This window comes from Crinia signifera, chromosome 6 (genome assembly GCF_055691185.1).
Source record: "Crinia signifera chromosome 6, ASM5569118v1, whole genome shotgun sequence".
Taxonomy (NCBI): domain Eukaryota; kingdom Metazoa; phylum Chordata; class Amphibia; order Anura; family Myobatrachidae; genus Crinia; species Crinia signifera.
In genome coordinates, this window is record NC_139222.1 from 280,318,461 (window position 1) to 280,335,939 (window position 17,479).

General features: G+C 48.6%; 1 protein-coding gene across 1 annotated transcript; it reads right to left on the reverse strand.

Moving 5' to 3' along the window:
• Positions 1–2,488: 2,488 nt before the first annotated feature.
• Positions 2,489–4,860, reverse strand: ADRB1 (adrenoceptor beta 1). The gene has a single exon (XM_083145652.1). The coding sequence runs from the start codon at positions 4,685–4,687 to the stop codon at positions 3,533–3,535; it is 1,155 nt and encodes a 384-aa protein (XP_083001778.1). The 5' UTR covers positions 4,688–4,860; the 3' UTR covers positions 2,489–3,532.
• Between the last annotated feature and the right edge of the window lie 12,619 nt (positions 4,861–17,479).

Sequence of the window (17,479 nt, forward strand, 5' to 3'; positions counted from 1 at the left end):
GATACATCCGTGCGATAGGATTGTATATTACAGTGCGATCCTGGGCGGTAATATTCCACCAGATCACATTATATATGTGATCCGTAATAAATGTCCATTGTCTGTTATCTGTGTGACTGTGACCCTGATGTTCCAACAATCCCTCACAGGGATTCAGTCAGTGATACAAGTTGCAAAAACCCTAGGACCCCATGTAGCAGTCACCCCATGGCCACTACCAGCCTCCTACACTGCCCTGCTGGTACCCTGGTATATGCCACTCTGAGGGGGTCACGGATGATCTCCCCGCTGCCCTGCATATAGGGCCTGATTCATGTATCTGTAGGCAGTGGCAGAACTTGTGAGTGGTTGGCCCAGGTGCAAAAATATAATTTAGGCCTTCCACCTCCAGTCCAACCTAAGTTCACAATATGCCACACAGCAGTGTTTGGCAGCAGATGGCCCCTTAGTCCTTATAGGCCCCGGTGCAATGCACCTGCTGCACCAATGGTAGTTCCGCCTCTGTCTGTAGGTTACGGAGCCGCTAATGTCAGCAATGAGGAGAGACGCACACCAGGGCCATCTACACGGAATTATTGCGCACACATTATAATTACAGAGAACATCGGAGCTAAGGGTTACGGATACGCCATGTAGACTGGCCACAGCAATAGTGATGTACGATTCTGCAACCATCAGTAGATACACACCCCGAAAACGGCCACGACCCTTTGGGGTTTTCCCAACCACCCCCCATTAAACTCTCCATTGCCAACTCCAAACGCCACTTCCCACCAATCACCTGCGACAAAGTGACCAGGATCATGGCAGTACCCTCAAGCGCGCTCACTGTGATCGCAGCAGACTTGCAGTCTGACGATAATCGCTCCGTTGCACGATGATCGGTCATTGCGTGCAAACATGAATTAGACCCACAGCTTAAACACAATGGAGTGACTGCGCCTCGCTGGTGCGATGGTATGCACAAACATCGAACGCAGGACTTGTCGGCGATGCCAAGCATGTGGCTAATGGACTCTGACCCAAAGTGTCACCTGGATAACGGTCACTATGCAGCCCGGGTATGGCAGAGGGTGGCGGGAGCGCTGATTGTTTGCCATAATACTAATACTGCACTGATCCTACAGAAATATTACAAATCATCTATAATACATTATATATAATAATAACATAACATAAAGGGAAAACGTCCAACTCCGTGAAAAGGCAGCAAGAGGCTGTTCCAGAACCTGATCGGGAGGTGGTCGTACAGTATACCGACGCTGGCATCCCAAATGCCGACAGGACACCGGTGCCTAAACGGGATACGCTCATTAGGATGTCCCTATTTAGGGGCCACACGACAGGGTTTAGGTCGACACATCAAATAGGTCGACAGGGTCGGAAGGTGGACACAAGCATTAGTTCGACAGTGGCAAGGTCGACATGAGTTTTTCACGTCTTTCTGAGCCGACATGTGACGACAGGCGGTATTTCATGCCCTACGCATGGTGGGAGAATAAAGTAGTGCTGGAAGCATGGCGAGTGCAGCGAGGGGGCGAGTGCAGCGAGGGGGCGCGGTACACTTTGACAGCGTCCATGTCGAAATTCAGGTAAAAAAAAAAAGTGAAAAACTATTAATCTTCCCATTGTCGACCTAATGTTTGTGTCAACTTTCCAACCCTGTCGACCTATTTCATGTGTCAACCTATGTCCTGTCCACCCAATGACCCATACTCGCCTAAACTTTGAAAGACATTAAGATGCCGACGCTGGAATACCGACATTTGGCATCAAAAACCTAAGTAGGCCAGGGCGGGTTAGGGTCAGGAGATACGGTCAGTTGGTCGCCTTAAGATGGTCGACAGTCATTAGGTCGACATACTGCAAGGTCGACAGGGGTCTAGGTCAAAATGGGACAAGGTTAACCCTACACCCTCCCCCCCACAGCAGCCCAACCCTGAACCTGGGGTGCAAAACCCCATGTCGACCTAGACCATGTCGACCTAATGTGTTGTGTTGACCTAGTAAACTGTGGACCTTGTCCCATGTTGACCTAGTGGTGTCGACCTAATGACTGTCAACCATCTTTAGGTCACCCATACAATCCATACCCAGGGTCAAGCCTTTCTCCAACAGGACTCAAGGAGCTTAAGGGAAGACTCAGGGTTAAGCTGCAAGCCGGGAGATTTAGGGTGGTGGGAGGGGTGTTAGGTTACCTGCGGAGCCCCTGTCGATACTCTCCAAATTAGGATGCCGGCTTGGTCTTTTGACCGTTGGCTTTCCCCCCGCTGGAATATCATATGCATCCCTACCTGAGCATTAATGGTATCCAGCATCTATCTGGATATAGGCAGTGACAGGGTTAATGATACTACTCTACATGATAACTGGACACTACTTACTTCTATACACAATATTCCCATTGACACACCACAACATTATAGGCAGCCTGACCTGTAGAAATACACAATAACACACAACACACAATGATGTATCCCAAGCCGGGTTCTTTTATTGAAAGCCCATTACTGCACCTACAACACAAGGGAAGTGGCCATTGGCTGGTGACAATACCCCACAGGGGTACAACCAGGGCAAGTGATGCAAATGTGCAGTTCCAAAAACTTCTTTGCAGAGGAGGGTGAGAGCCAAAGAGGAGGCAAGTCAGCAGGTAAGGGGTTAAATTGTGCATGTGTTTACCCTGGGTTGGGACTACAGGTCCCAGTGTGCCTTATCAGGGGTTGCTGAGACTTGTAGTGCCACAGCAGCTTGTGGAGTCACTGCAGCAGGTGGATGTCACACACTGTGATACATGAGTGTAAATGTAGCAGTTTTATTACATAACAAGTAGGAGGAAGGAAAATCCCAGGGTTAACCCCTCACATGCCTGCAGCCCCCGGGTGTACTGTATGCACTGGGACAGACAGTGCCTGCTATAAAGTCTGTTTAATATAAACATATTGTATAACTGTGTGCAAGGTGCACAGCCTGAGGTAGAGATTAATGTCACCAGACAAATAAATTACATTCATAAAATACAGAACCTTTTAACCCCTTGTTCGGGCAACAGAGCTATGCAAAAGTTAACTCTTTGAGACAGGGGGGTTATTTTATAAACGTACCCCCTCTACTCCTGTCCCACATTCATTCTGCCGGGTGAAATATAAAACACTGTAATAAAGAGACTCATCAGCAAGTCCTATAGGAATAAGTGCAATCTATACATGAGGGGCAGAGTACATAGGGGTTCCCATTGCCAACATTGGGGGGCACCCACAGCCCTCTCACTCTCAGGTCTTTGTGGTTGGGATGTGCATGGGTTCTGGGGCACCCAAACCTTACCCTCTGGGGGGTGTAGCGTGTAGGCTGAGGTCCATGGAAGTCCAACAAAATCCCTGAGCAGATCCATCCCTCAAAGGGGGGCTTCCTGCTGCCCCTAAAGTGCTCTACAGACCTCAAGGGTAGAGCCTGGAGGAAAGCCCTCTGCACCTGTGTCTCTGGACTCCCTCTGTCTCCAGTGCCAGGAGGTTCTCCTGCCCAAGTATGGAGTCTAGGCTGGGTCCAGGGACATCTGGGTCCCATTGCACTCTGACCAGGTCCCCAGTGCATAGTTATCCAAGGAGTTGGTGAAGCCACCAGAGCAGCGAGACAGCTCGCCGGTGGCATGCAGCCTCCTGTCAGCCTTCCTGGGGCAGCACAGGAGCCTCTTGAAGGCTTTCCTGAAATCGGGGCTCCTGCAGTAGATGATGGGGTTGAAGGCTGAGTTGACATAGCCCAACCAGTTAAGGAAGAGGAAGAGCTTGTCGGGGATGAGGTTCCTGTAGAAGACATTGACCACGTTGGCCAAGAAGAAGGGCAGCCAGCAGAGGGTGAAGGTGCCCATGATGATGCCCAGGGTCTTCAGAGCCTTCTGCTCCTTGGCCACCAGCACCTTGGAGAGCCTTCTCCTGCTAGACCTGGCCATGCCCAGTCCATGCTGGTGGTGGTAGAACCTGCCCTCGCACCGGTCTATCTTCTTCATCTGCTTCTTGGCTTCCCTGAAGACCCTCATGTAGACGAAGACCATGACCACCAGGGGCACGTAGAAGGAGATGATGGACGAGGCGATGGCGTACGCCCGGTTGGTGACGAAGTCGCAGCAGCCGGGGTCCTGGTAGCAGCTCAGGGCCACAGGGTCCTCGGTGTCCCTCCACCAGTGCATCATGATGGGCAGGAAGGAGACCAGGGCGGAGATGGCCCACACGGTGCACACGATGCCCTTGGCCCGGCCCTTGGTCAGCAGGCTCTGGTAGCGGAAGGGCGAAGTGATGGCGATGTAGCGATCGATGGCGATCACGCAGAGGGTCTCGATGCTGGCCGTCACGCAGAGCACGTCCACCGAGGTCCAGAACTCGCAGAAGATGGAGCCGTGCTGCCAGTGGCCGCTGATGACCAGGGTGGCCCCCAGGGGCACCACGAACAGGCCCATGATGAGGTCGGCGCAGGCCAGCGAGGTGATGAACACGTTGGTCAGGGTCTGCAGCCGCTGGGTGCGGGCGATGGCCGCGATCACCAGCAGGTTGCCCAGCAGGATGAGCAGGATGATGGTGGCCATCAGCACGGCCATGCCCGCCGCCCACTGCTGGGGCAGCTCCGGAGGGGGCTGCACGGAGGACGGGGGGCAGCTGCTGTTGCAGTCCGGGGACTCCCAGCCGCCGTCCCCCATGCTGAGTCAGGAGGGGACGGGGGGAGGCTGGGGGGGCATGGTCCGGGGACGACTCCGGCTGCGGCTGCGGCTGCTGCTGGCCCGGGAGCGGGGACTGTGCGGCTGCTCCGGCTGATGAGCGGCTGCATGATGATTCCGAGCGGAGCCGCATCTCCCGCTCCGGGCTCTCCGGACCTCCCCTCCCGCACTCACAGCCAATCAGCGCGGGCAGGGGTGGGGCGCGGGGGACGGGGACACGCCCAGCTGTCAGATTCCTACAAGGTGTGAGGTCAGGAGGGAGAGAAATCAGCTGTCTCTGGTGACGTCATTATACAGGCTCCCAGGTATTATATATACTGTACTGTACTGTCATTACACAGCTCCCAGGTACTATATATACAGTACTGTCATTACACAGCTCCCAGGTACTATATATACTGCACTGTCATTACACAGCTCCCAGGTACTATATATACTGTACTGTCATTACACAGCTCCCAGGTACTATATATACAGTACTGTCATTACACAGCTCCCAGGTACTATATACACTGCACTGTCATTACACAGCTCCCAGGTACTATATATACTGCACTGTCATTACCCAGCTCCCAGGTACTATATATACTGTACTGTCATTACACAGCTCCCAGTTACTATATATACTGTACTGTCATTACACAGCTCCCAGGTACTATATATACTGTACTGTCATTACACAGCTCCCAGGTAATATATATACTGCACTATCATTACACAGCTCCCAGGTACTATATATGCTGCACTGTCATTACACAGCTCCCAGGTACTATATATGCTGTACTGTCATTACACAGCTCCCAGGTACTATATATACTGCACTGTCATTACACAGCTCCCAGGTACTATATATACTGTACTGTCATTACACAGCTCCCAGGTACTATATATACTGTACTGTCATTACACAGCTCCCAGGTACTATATATATACTGTACTGTCATTACACAGCTCCCAGGTACTATATATGCTGCACTGTCATTACACAGCTCCCAGGTACTATATATGCTGTACTGTCATTACACAGCTCCCAGGTACTATATATACTGTACTGTCATTACACAGCTCCCAGGTACTATATATACTGCACTGTCATTACACAGCTCCCAGGTGCTATATATGCTGTACTGTCATTACACAGCTCCCAGGTACTATATATACTGCACTGTCATTACACAGCTCCCAGGTACTATATATGCTGTACTGTCATTACACAGCTCCCAGGTACTATATATACTGCACTGTCATTACACAGCTCCCAGGTGCTATATATGCTGTACTGTCATTACACAGCTCCCATGTACTATATATACTGCACTGTCATTACACAGCTCCCAGGTACTATATATGCTGCACTGTCATTACACAGCTCCCAGGTACTATATATGCTGCACTGTCATTACACAGCTCCCAGGTACTATATATACTGCACTGTCATTACACAGCTCCCAGGTACTATATATACTGTACTGTCATTACACAGCTCCCAGGTACTATATATACTGCACTGTCATTACACAGCTCCCAGGTACTATATATATACTGTACTGTCATTACACAGCTCCCAGGTACTATATATGCTGCACTGTCATTACACAGCTCCCAGGTACTATATATGCTGTACTGTCATTACACAGCTCCCAGGTACTATATATACTGTACTGTCATTACACAGCTCCCAGGTACTATATATAATGCACTGTCATTACACAGCTCCCAGGTACTATATATACAGTACTGTCATTACACAGCTCCCAGGTACTATATACACTGTACTGTCATTACCCAGCTCCCAGGTACTATATACACTGCACTGTCATTACCCAGCTCCCAGGTACTATATACACTGTACTGTCATTACACAGCTCCCAGTTACTATATATACTGTACTGTCATTACACAGCTCCCAGGTACTATATATACAGTACTGTCATTACACAGCTCCCAGTTACTATATATGCTGCACTGTCATTACACAGCTCCCAGGTACTATATATGCTGCACTGTCATTACACAGCTCCCAGGTACTATATATGCTGTACTGTCATTACACAGCTCCCAGGTACTATATATACTGCACTGTCATTACACAGCTCCCAGGTACTATATATATACTGTACTGTCATTACACAGCTCCCAGGTACTATATATACTGTACTGTCATTACACAGCTCCCAGGTACTATATATATACACTGTACTGTCATTACACAGCTCCCAGGTACTATATATGCTGCACTGTCATTACACAGCTCCCAGGTACTATATATGATGTACTGTCATTACACAGCTCCCAGGTACTATATATACTGTACTGTCATTACACAGCTCCCAGGTACTATATATACTGCACTGTCATTACACAGCTCCCAGGTGCTATATATGCTGTACTGTCATAACACAGCTCCCAGGTACTATATATACTGCACTGTCATTACACAGCTCCCAGGTACTATATATACTGCACTGTCATTACACAGCTCCCAGGTGCTATATATGCTGTACTGTCATTACACAGCTCCCAGGTACTATATATACTGCACTGTCATTACACAGCTCCTAGGTACTATATATGCTGCACTGTCATTACACAGCTCCCAGGTACTATATATGCTGTACTGTCATGACACAGCTCCCAGGTACTATATATACTGCACTGTCATTACACAGCTCCCAGGTACTATATATACTGTACTGTCATAACACAGCTCCCAGGTACTATATATACTGTACTGTCATTACACAGCTCCCAGGTACTATATATATACTGTACTGTCATTACACAGCTCCCAGGTACTATATATGCTGCACTGTCATTACAAATGCTCCCAGGTACTATATATGCTGTACTGTCATTACACAGCTCCCAGGTACTATATATACTGTACTGTCATTACACAGCTCCCAGGTACTATATATACTGCACTGTCATTACACAGCTCCCAGGTGCTATATATGCTGTACTGTCATTACACAGCTCCCAGGTACTATATATACTGCACTGTCATTACACAGCTCCCAGGTACTATATATGCTGTACTGTCATTACACAGCTCCCAGGTACTATATATGCTGCACTGTCATTACACAGCTCCCAGGTACTATATATGCTGTACTGTCATTACACAGCTCCCAGGTACTATATATACTGTACTGTCATTACACAGCTCCCAGGTACTATATATACTGCACTGTCATTACACAGCTCCCAGGTACTATATATGCTGTACTGTCATTACACAGCTCCCAGGTACTATATATACTGCAATGTCATTACACAGCTCCCAGGTACTATATATGCTGCACTGTCATTACACAGCTCCCAGGTACTATATATGCTGCACTGTCATTACACAGCTCCCAGGTACTATATATACTGCACTGTCATTACACAGCTCCCAGGTACTATATATACTGCACTGTCATTACACAGCTCCCAGGTACTATATATACTGTACTGTCATTACACAGCTCCCAGGTACTATATATATACTGTACTGTCATTACACAGCTCCCAGGTACTATATATGCTGCACTGTCATTACACAGCTCCCAGGTACTATATATGCTGCACTGTCATTACACAGCTCCCAGGTACTATATATACTGCACTGTCATTACACAGCTCCCAGGTACTATATATACTGCACTGTCATTACACAGCTCCCAGGTACTATATATACTGTACTGTCATTACACAGCTCCCAGGTACTATATATGCTGCACTGTCATTACACAGCTCCCAGGTACTATATATGCTGTACTGTCATTACACAGCTCCCAGGTACTATATATACTGCACTGTCATTACACAGCTCCCAGGTACTATATATGCTGTACTGTCATTACACAGCTCCCAGGTACTATATACACTATTGGGTGTATTAGCAGGGCGCCCACTAAGCTATTTGCTTAGTGGGCTATTTTGCATAGTGAAATTTGCATCGCATCGCATGGCACGTTTTCGTGCTGTGCGATGTGATGCAATCTCACTAGTTAATTTATTCACTGCATCCTGGCTGCAGATCACATTGCACGCAAAATCGCATGCGATTGCATGCGATTTTGCATGCAATGGGATTCAGCACAACACCCCCAGTATACACGTCTATGCGATGCAATGGGATTTAGCACCCCCCCCCCCCACTATCCCCGTCACCCTGGATAGTGGGGGTATAAAAAGGTCAAGAGGACGCGTAACCGCGTCCACTCGCCACACTTCGGGGTGACGTGGATAGTGGGGGTGTGCAAAATAGCACGCGATAAAATCGCATGGGTGCTTATACAATGAAAAATCGCATTGCACCGCAAATGGCATGCAATGCTATCCGTGGGCAGGGGTGCACTTAAAATTAACTAAAAAGGAAATTAGAATCGCATCACATCGCATTGCAACGCAAAATTGCACGCGATGCGATTTTCCTACGGTACACGTACCCCCATATTATATATAGACACATATTATTATACCTTTTCCAGGTACTCTCTCTGTATTGTTATTATTATATGTCTCTGAGATGAGCTCTGCCCTACAGTTCTGGAAGGTGCCCTGTGACTCTAATCTAATGTGCCCCCACTGCTCTGTCGGCCCCTAGTGGAAGGCAGCAGCTGGTGCAACCTGCATCTGTATCCCACCTATCCCTGGGGTCTATAACTGAGGAGCGTTTTAATTCTTCCAAGCCCAGGCCACTGCTGTTGTGCTGCCCGGTCCCTGCTACTGTCACTGTGAGGAGCGTGTAATATGTCACACAGCGGACAGTGCCAGCCTTGTTACATGTTGTGTAACCCACACTGTACACAGGACAGCAGTGGCGGTGTATTGTGTACAGTGTATGACACGGCACATTGTATCCTGTCACACTAACCAGGTGTTCTGTTTGTACAAGACACCTGTCCTCCGTCCTAGGGACCTGTCAGGGTAGTAACGGTAATCACTCCTACGTGGCACTTCTGTGACCCCGTTGGGTGGCACGAGGTGGCGAGGAAAGGAGTTAGTCACCTGAGTTTGGGATGCAAACACAATTGGTTTCCATGGATTCCGTGATTGGGCGCTGCCCTTTAACAGATACAACTTAAACTGACTTGGCATAAACTCGTCTCCTCTGTGCGCAGACATCTCCCCTCACTATGCCCTGGCACAACCCTGGGTTTTCTTCTCCAGGTCACTGGTAGCTGCTGCGCCTGGGGCATGCTGAAATCCTTGGCATCTACACGTAGTGGGGGCCATGTATCAAGACTTGGAGAAGCTGCAAAAAAGTAACCAATCAGCTTCTGTTATTTTTCTAGCACAGTATATGAAATGATTGGTTGTTCTAAGCTTTGAAAAGTGATAAAATGGAGAGTGATAAATGACCAACCAATCAGCTTCTCACTGTCATTTTTCAACCCCAGCCTACAGTCTGGCAGTCAGGAGCTGATTGGCTGGTACTTTATTACTATACACTTTATCACTGTTCAAGGCTTGAGACATCTCCTCTTGTGATTAAAGACGCCTAACCGGGCCGCGGTGAACAATAATTAATTAGACAGGCGTCGAACTAGGGCACGCCTGCGGATTGCGGCTGTGCGGGGTTGGATGGAACCATAAATACAACTGTTTCCAGATGCATCATAATCAGGTGCGCCTCTTCTGAATAATAGCCAATCAGTGACCTGGAATGCCTGTGGCTTCCTTTAACCTCTAGCCAATCACATGCTGCAAGTGCAGAAAAATGCTTTTTATTGACTGAGCACTTAATCATTATCTCACTACCCCCGGAAGGGGGGTTGTAAATGAAAAACAGAGCCCCGGCTTGTCGAGGGGCCCAGGAGGCATAGCCACACCCCACGGTGCGGAGCTTTAACCATTTGCAAGCAGACGGCAGTCTCGCTGGCTCTAATATTCTGCACTGTCATGATTGCAAGCTCACATGCTAAAGGGCAATTTTAGGATTGTCTGCTGATTAGTTTCAGTTGATTACCAACATTTTATCTAACAAACACAAACACACACACACACGTGCAATATATAATTTTTGCAACACTTTGGGCCTTATTCTGGTTGGTTCTTTGGGATGCGCGTTCTTTTGGAAATGACCGAACGCCACGCACGGCGGACATTCTAAGAACACACGCCCACAGGTCGTCCGCATCCGTTCGGACGGACTCGCTAAGAAGAGGGAGTGTCTTCGGACTGCATCCAAACATGCGTGTGTGGTGGGAACTCAAAGAATCTGCACAGTCTTACTGCGTCCGAACGGACGGGAAGCTGGCCGTACGCGCCGAGTTGGTGTATTTCCGCAAACCTCACTACTCTATTCGGAAGTCATGCTTCAGCAACATGACACACTTATCCAATTAGGGTACCTCATAACATATATATTTTGTTAAATGTAATCAATTACTTCCTAATTGACGTTTAAACACTTTACTTGTACTTTAGATTAACCCTTACATCATGTTAAGTTTAAAAACTTCATTGTTGCCCCTTTACCTATGTTTTATGTATGCATACTACTGTATATATATAATTGCAACTAGAGGAGTGGATTGTATTGTGCTCAGCTGCCAGTGTTTAAGGTGCGGGCGTACTAATTGGGCGATCCGAATGCCTAGCGCATGAACCATTGCCTTCCGAGAAATGAAACTTGCTTATTGACACCGAAGATTTCTGCCGTGTTGGTTCGCTTGCACTGGGTTTCCGGTCCGAATGAACGCCTACCACAGTTCGTGCACTCCCTCGTGTACGCCCAGATTTACGCCCAGTTTTGCCCACTTTGAAACCGCGCCCTTGTGTACGCCCACATGATGCCCATATTACGCCCATATTTCCTGAGGGAGTTTGGTGCACATTTGTAGACGGTATTGCTGAGAACGAGTGCGAAGACACTGCATTGCACATGCGCATTGCGTTGCTTGCGCAGGTAGCTAAAAATCGCCCTCCGAAAGAATTCGGAACGGACCGCATCAACCAGAATAAGGCCCTTTGTATGGAGCCACAAGCGGTCTGCAGCGCCGTACAAATGTCTGCCGCTATCTTGATATTTATTTCATAGTTGTTTATAGACCGTCTTATATGGCGCCTGCATATCCCATGGTGTATTGCAATTGTAAAAAAAACAACAGTAATGAAACCAGACCGGGTAATAACAGACAGAGGGGCCCTGCTCGCAGGCTCACACTGCACAAACATCTGACAGTAACAGAAAAGGGACAATAACCAGCCCCAGGCATCCCCATGGCTTACGCCAGTGTCACAGCACAATTATACATTGTAACGGCGCAGCCCTGTACCCTGCACAGCTGCACACGCACATCGCGCTGCCTGTGCCGTCACACACTCCGGGATGGTAGTCAGCCGTGTGGAGGAGGGAAGGGAACGCACATTACTAGGTAATTCTGGAATTTCTGTAGTCGCAGAAGGAGACAACTTGCAACAGTGTCACTGAGGCGGCTGTAATACAGGGTGTTATTTGGGGGGGGGGGGATCATGGGATATGGACATTAGGTCGACACTAGTAATGTCGACATGCATTGGACAGACCACTGAAGGTCGACAGGCCTTAGGTCGACATCTGAAATAGGTCGACATGGCTAATATCGACAGGGTTGGAAGGTCAACACAACAGTAGGTCGACAATGGGACAGTTGACAGTCAAAAGGTCGACATGACTTTCCCCTGTCCCGAATGTCGACTGCGTCCCCTCGCATGGCTCGCTACGCTGGGCACACTGTTATATTCTCCCTCCACGCTGTAGTGGATAGGGGGGCATGAAATACCGCCTGTCGGCACATGTCGGCTAACAAAAAAAAGTGTGAAAAAACTCATGGCCACCTTTTGACTGTCAACATGAATTGTTAGTTCGACAGTGTCTAGGTCGACAGTCAAAAGGCCGTCCACTATTGTTCGACAGTTAATAGGTCGACACATGAAAATGACTTACACGCATTAGGTCAAAATGGCCAAAATGTCGACTCTAGCAAAGGGTCAACATGAAAAGTTTGACATGGGAAAAGGTCGGCATGAGTTTTTCACAGTTTTTTGGGTGTCTATGTCGACATAAGCAAAGAAATGGCGACATGGAATAGATGAAATGGCCAGATAGTCTCTAATGTTAAAATAATAGTGCACTACTGCGCAGATTCCAGCCTACCTGCTGTTCTCCAGGAAGGCTTCATTCCCTTACCCAAGATGGCTGCCAAGCACTGTTCTGAGCATGTGCATGGTCCATCTAGTCTTTTACTGTGTGAGACTGTGTTGGAGCATCACAGAGGAAGACACCATTGTTATTTTGGGGAGTTGGCAGATTCGGGCCCCATTACTTTGTCCCCGGATATCTAATCAGCTGACAAATGGTCACTTTGGTGTGTCCCTACAATGTGTCATATTCCAGCCTCCGCAGATGTGTGCCTAGTTACTGTGTGGGATTTTACTGTAACGGCAAAGTTGTGTTACTGTCTGTACCAAAGCCCGGCTTAGTACATAAGGAAATGCAGAAAAACGCCCAAAACAGTGTTTTTGCAGCATTTTCCCTTTGTCCGTCCCACCCACAATGTGATTTAATGATAGATAAATGCCCAGTTTTCCAGCAGAAGCGGATTATTCGCCCATGTTATTGCTACCGGGGTGCCACAGGCGCAGGGCATATCGGGGAGCCTGGCAGTGCCTTCCTTTGGTTTCTGAACTCTGTCTTTGCTATTTCCACAACTGTCACGGACTGTAAATTATTACATGTAAATAGCGTAATGGTAATAATAGCACTAATTGGGAATAAGCAATAATTACGGGAGCTGGCACACTGGCAAATAGCATCTCATTGGGAACACTCCCAGTGATTGTGCAAGTTTCAGCACCTGGCCAGGGAGCAGAGATCCCGGGAAAGTCACATTGGCTGTGGTGAAATGGGGATGATTCAGGCCTGACGTCAGCGCCCGCCCCCTTCGCAGAAGATCGTGCCGCCGCAATGTAAGTTCTGGGATTCCTTTCACCTGTGTGCAGAGGAAAATCCTTTGATGGTCAGTAACCATTGAAGGATTTGTCCAGGGCTGGATTTGTGCCTAGGCCCGTGAGGCACCGGCCTCAGGGCGGCACCAATTAAGGGCGGCAGGCAGGCTGACATTCTGTTAAATAGCAACAAGGCAGAGCGGGTGGGCAGCGGCGAGTGACGAGTGCCGCCGCTGCAGACATGAATTATCATATGTCGGCGGCAGCGTCGCTCGTCACCTGCCACTGCCCACCCGCTGTGCCATGCACATAACATCACCGCTTAGTGGCTGGGTCCGACGGTCCCCCTGCGCATCCAGAAATAGCTCAGGCTCACTGCTGCCAGCCCCCGCCCATTGACTACTCTACACACACACAGTCTATTGGCTGCAGTGTTTCCAGCAGCTGAGCTGATCGGCGCGCAGATCCTCCGTGCACTCAGTCAGTCACAGTGGCCCTTATTCTGATCGGTGCGGCCGGATCCGATTATGCGGCCAGGACCGTGCGTGCGAAACCCCGCCTTCCATACGGATCGCCAACTCCGTCCGTACGCGGTAAGAAGCTGGCCGAACGGACCGCACGTGTATTTTTCACGGAATACGCCTCCTCCATCTAAGGGAACCTCCCCCATCATTCGATGGTCGCAGACCATCGAATGCAGGACCGAGTGCTCCACCAGCTCCCGCAACCTCAGACCACACGGACATTTCTCCGTGCAAAAGCAGGGATCTGGGCGGGCAGCTGACATCCGGCGATGTCATATGTCCGCCCCCTACACGTGCGTCACGGCCGCATTACCATACGTACGCCCAGCGTTTGCATGGGAACGCCCATGAAACGCGGGGCGTATGCATATGGTAATGAGCCCAAATAGCCCTTCATGCCCCTCTCCACCCCCTGTTCGGAGTGTTCACATATCATGCGGGATTTGGCCGTACGCCCCGCTCGCACATGCGCAGAGACGCCTCTGCACATGCGCAGACACAAAACATCGGCGGCACGAACGCACGCGGATATATCCGCACCGACCAGAATAAGGCCCAGTGTGAGAGAGACTGACGGAGACACTGTGCTAATCACTGTACTAATAAGTGCCTCCTACCCTCCGGGTCCTCCGTACCATGAGCAGTGCAGAGTGCTTAAAAAAATATTAAGGTGGGCTACAGTTAAATTTTAATGAAATTATATAAATAACAATGTATATACATATATGATTACATTAAAAAAGGGGGAGGCCGCACAAAAATGTTGTGCCTAGGGGCCTGACCCCTAAATTCGCCCCTGGATTTGTCGTCTGTGTGGGCGCATGCGAGGGGATATGTAACTTTACACATACACTCCCAGCATAGAGAGGGAATGCGGGGGGGGGGGGGGGGGCATTCCTCGGGGTGATGTTAACCTGATCAGTAGGCTCCAAGTATACGCAGCCTAGTGAGCAGGCCTGAATTAGACCCAATATATGGTATATACACGGGTGCAGATGTATGTCCCAGCCTGTTCCGTTCGGATGAGTCTCTAATCCTCCCCTGTCACATGATGCAATGTGTAAGAAGTGTTATTCTGCGATGGATTGTATCACACTACTGGGTTTGGTACATATGGGAAATGTTTCCAGATTCCAAAAACTGAAGTTTGGGTATTTTTTATTGAATTTTCCTTTTAGTACATGTAAAGACAGATAGATAGATAGATAGATCAGGGTTGCCAACTCTCCCAAATTTTGCGGGAGTCTCCCGATTTTTCATTCCTCCTCCTCCCGTATCCTCCTGGTTTTTAAAGTCTGTACGCTGACATTTGCTGCTGCGAGTCACCGAAGTGCCGGGGTCGAGTCCTGCAAGCGTGACGTCATCACAATGCTCTCCTAATAAATTCCGGCCACCGCGGGGCTCTGTGGTAGCTGAGGACGCGCTGGACGGAGAGCGGGAGCAACAGTGGCGCATGGAGGAGCAGCGGGCGGCAAGCGACAGAGTCGTTGTCTTCCTCCACGCTGCTTATTATTCATCAGCTCCACTCAGCTCCATCTCCCCCTCCAGGTATCCATGGTGCTGCAGCTTCAATTGTCCCCCCCCCCCCCCCCCCCCCGCCACCTCTTTTGCTTCAGACTACAAGTCACAGTAATGCCTCAGATGCGCCCCCCCCCCCCCCCCACGTGGCTACCTGCCCCTGCATATTATGCAGCTGTGGCACTACAAGTCGCAGCTTGCCCTTTTTTCCAGTCCTTGGGACACCACAACTCCCAGCATGGCATCCCCGGCTGCAAGGTAATTACCTGTAGCCTATTATGCAGTGGTGGCACTACAAGTCGCAGCATTACACCACCAGCTATTAGGTCCGCCCCTGGCAACGCAAGGCTCCTTGCCTTTTACTTTTCTCCCTGAAATGATTTTTTCAAAAGTAGGCAACCCTGAGATAGATAGATAGATAGATAGATAGATAGATAGATAGATAGATAGATAGATAGATAGATATGGGTGGAATAGATAGATAGATATGGGTGGAATAGATAGAAGATAGATAGATAGATACTGGTGGAATAGATAGATAGATAGATAGATAGATAGATAGATAGATAGATAGATAGATAGATAGATAGATATGGGTGGAATAGATAGATAGATAGATAGATAGATAGATAGATAGATAGATAGATATGGGTGGAATAGATAGATAGATAGATAGATAGATATGGGTGGAATAGATAGATAGATAGATAGATAGATAGATAGATATGGGTGGAATAGATAGAAGATAGATAGATAGATAGATAGATAGATAGATAGATAGATAGATAGATAGATAGATAGATAGATAGATAGAAAATGGGTGGAACAGACAGACAGACAGACAGACAGACATGGGTAGAATAGACGGACAGACAGACAGGCAGACAGACAAACATGGGTGGAATAGACAGACAGACAGACAGACATGGGTGGAATAGACAGACAGACAGACATGGGTGGAATAGACAGACAGACAGACATGGGTGGAATAGACAGACAGACATGGGTGGAATAGACAGACAGACAGACAGACAGACAGACATGGGTGGAATAGATAGACAGACAGACAGACATGGGTGGAATAGATAGATAGACAGACAGACAGACAGACATGGGTGGAATAGATAGACAGACAGACAGACAGACAGACATGGGTGGAATAGATAGATAGACAGACAGACAGACATGGGTGGAATAGACAGACAGACAGACAGACAGATATGGGTGGAATAGATAGACAGACAGACAGACAGATAGATATGGGTGGAATAGATAGATACAGAGCCGGCCTTAGGCATAGGCACACTAGGCAATTGCCTAGGGCATTTGGAATGCCTAGGGGCATCAGCAGCTTCTGCTGATTAAAATGATATGCAGCATGCCTATATTCTGTGTGTGAGTGAGGCTGTATTTGCATATGAAATAGTGTATTCATGGAAATCACTGTAACATAGCATTCTGTATGCAGGTACAGCCACAGTCGCACACAGAATATAGGCATGTTGCATATCATTTTAATCATTGGAAGCTCCTTGTGTGCATTAATAATGCAACATATGTGTGAGGGGCATTATGGGCCTTATTCTGGTTGGAGCGTCCGGGCCGTACGCGTACGTCCCGGGGTTTTTCACGATCTGCGCATGTGCAGATACGCTAATGCGCCTGCGCGAACACTCCACAACGCTTACGGCCGGTGTCTCAACGTGCGAAAAAACCTGTACGCGAGTGTACGGGTAATGGGGCGGCATAGGGGCGTGTTGATGGGAGCGGCCGAAATAATGAGGGAAAATGGGCGTAAATATGGGCGTAC

Excerpts from the sequence above, each read along its gene's own strand:
- ADRB1 (XM_083145652.1), bottom strand. The coding sequence starts at position 4,687 with ATGGGGGACGGCGGCTGGGAGTCCCCGGACTGCAACAGCAGCTGCCCC.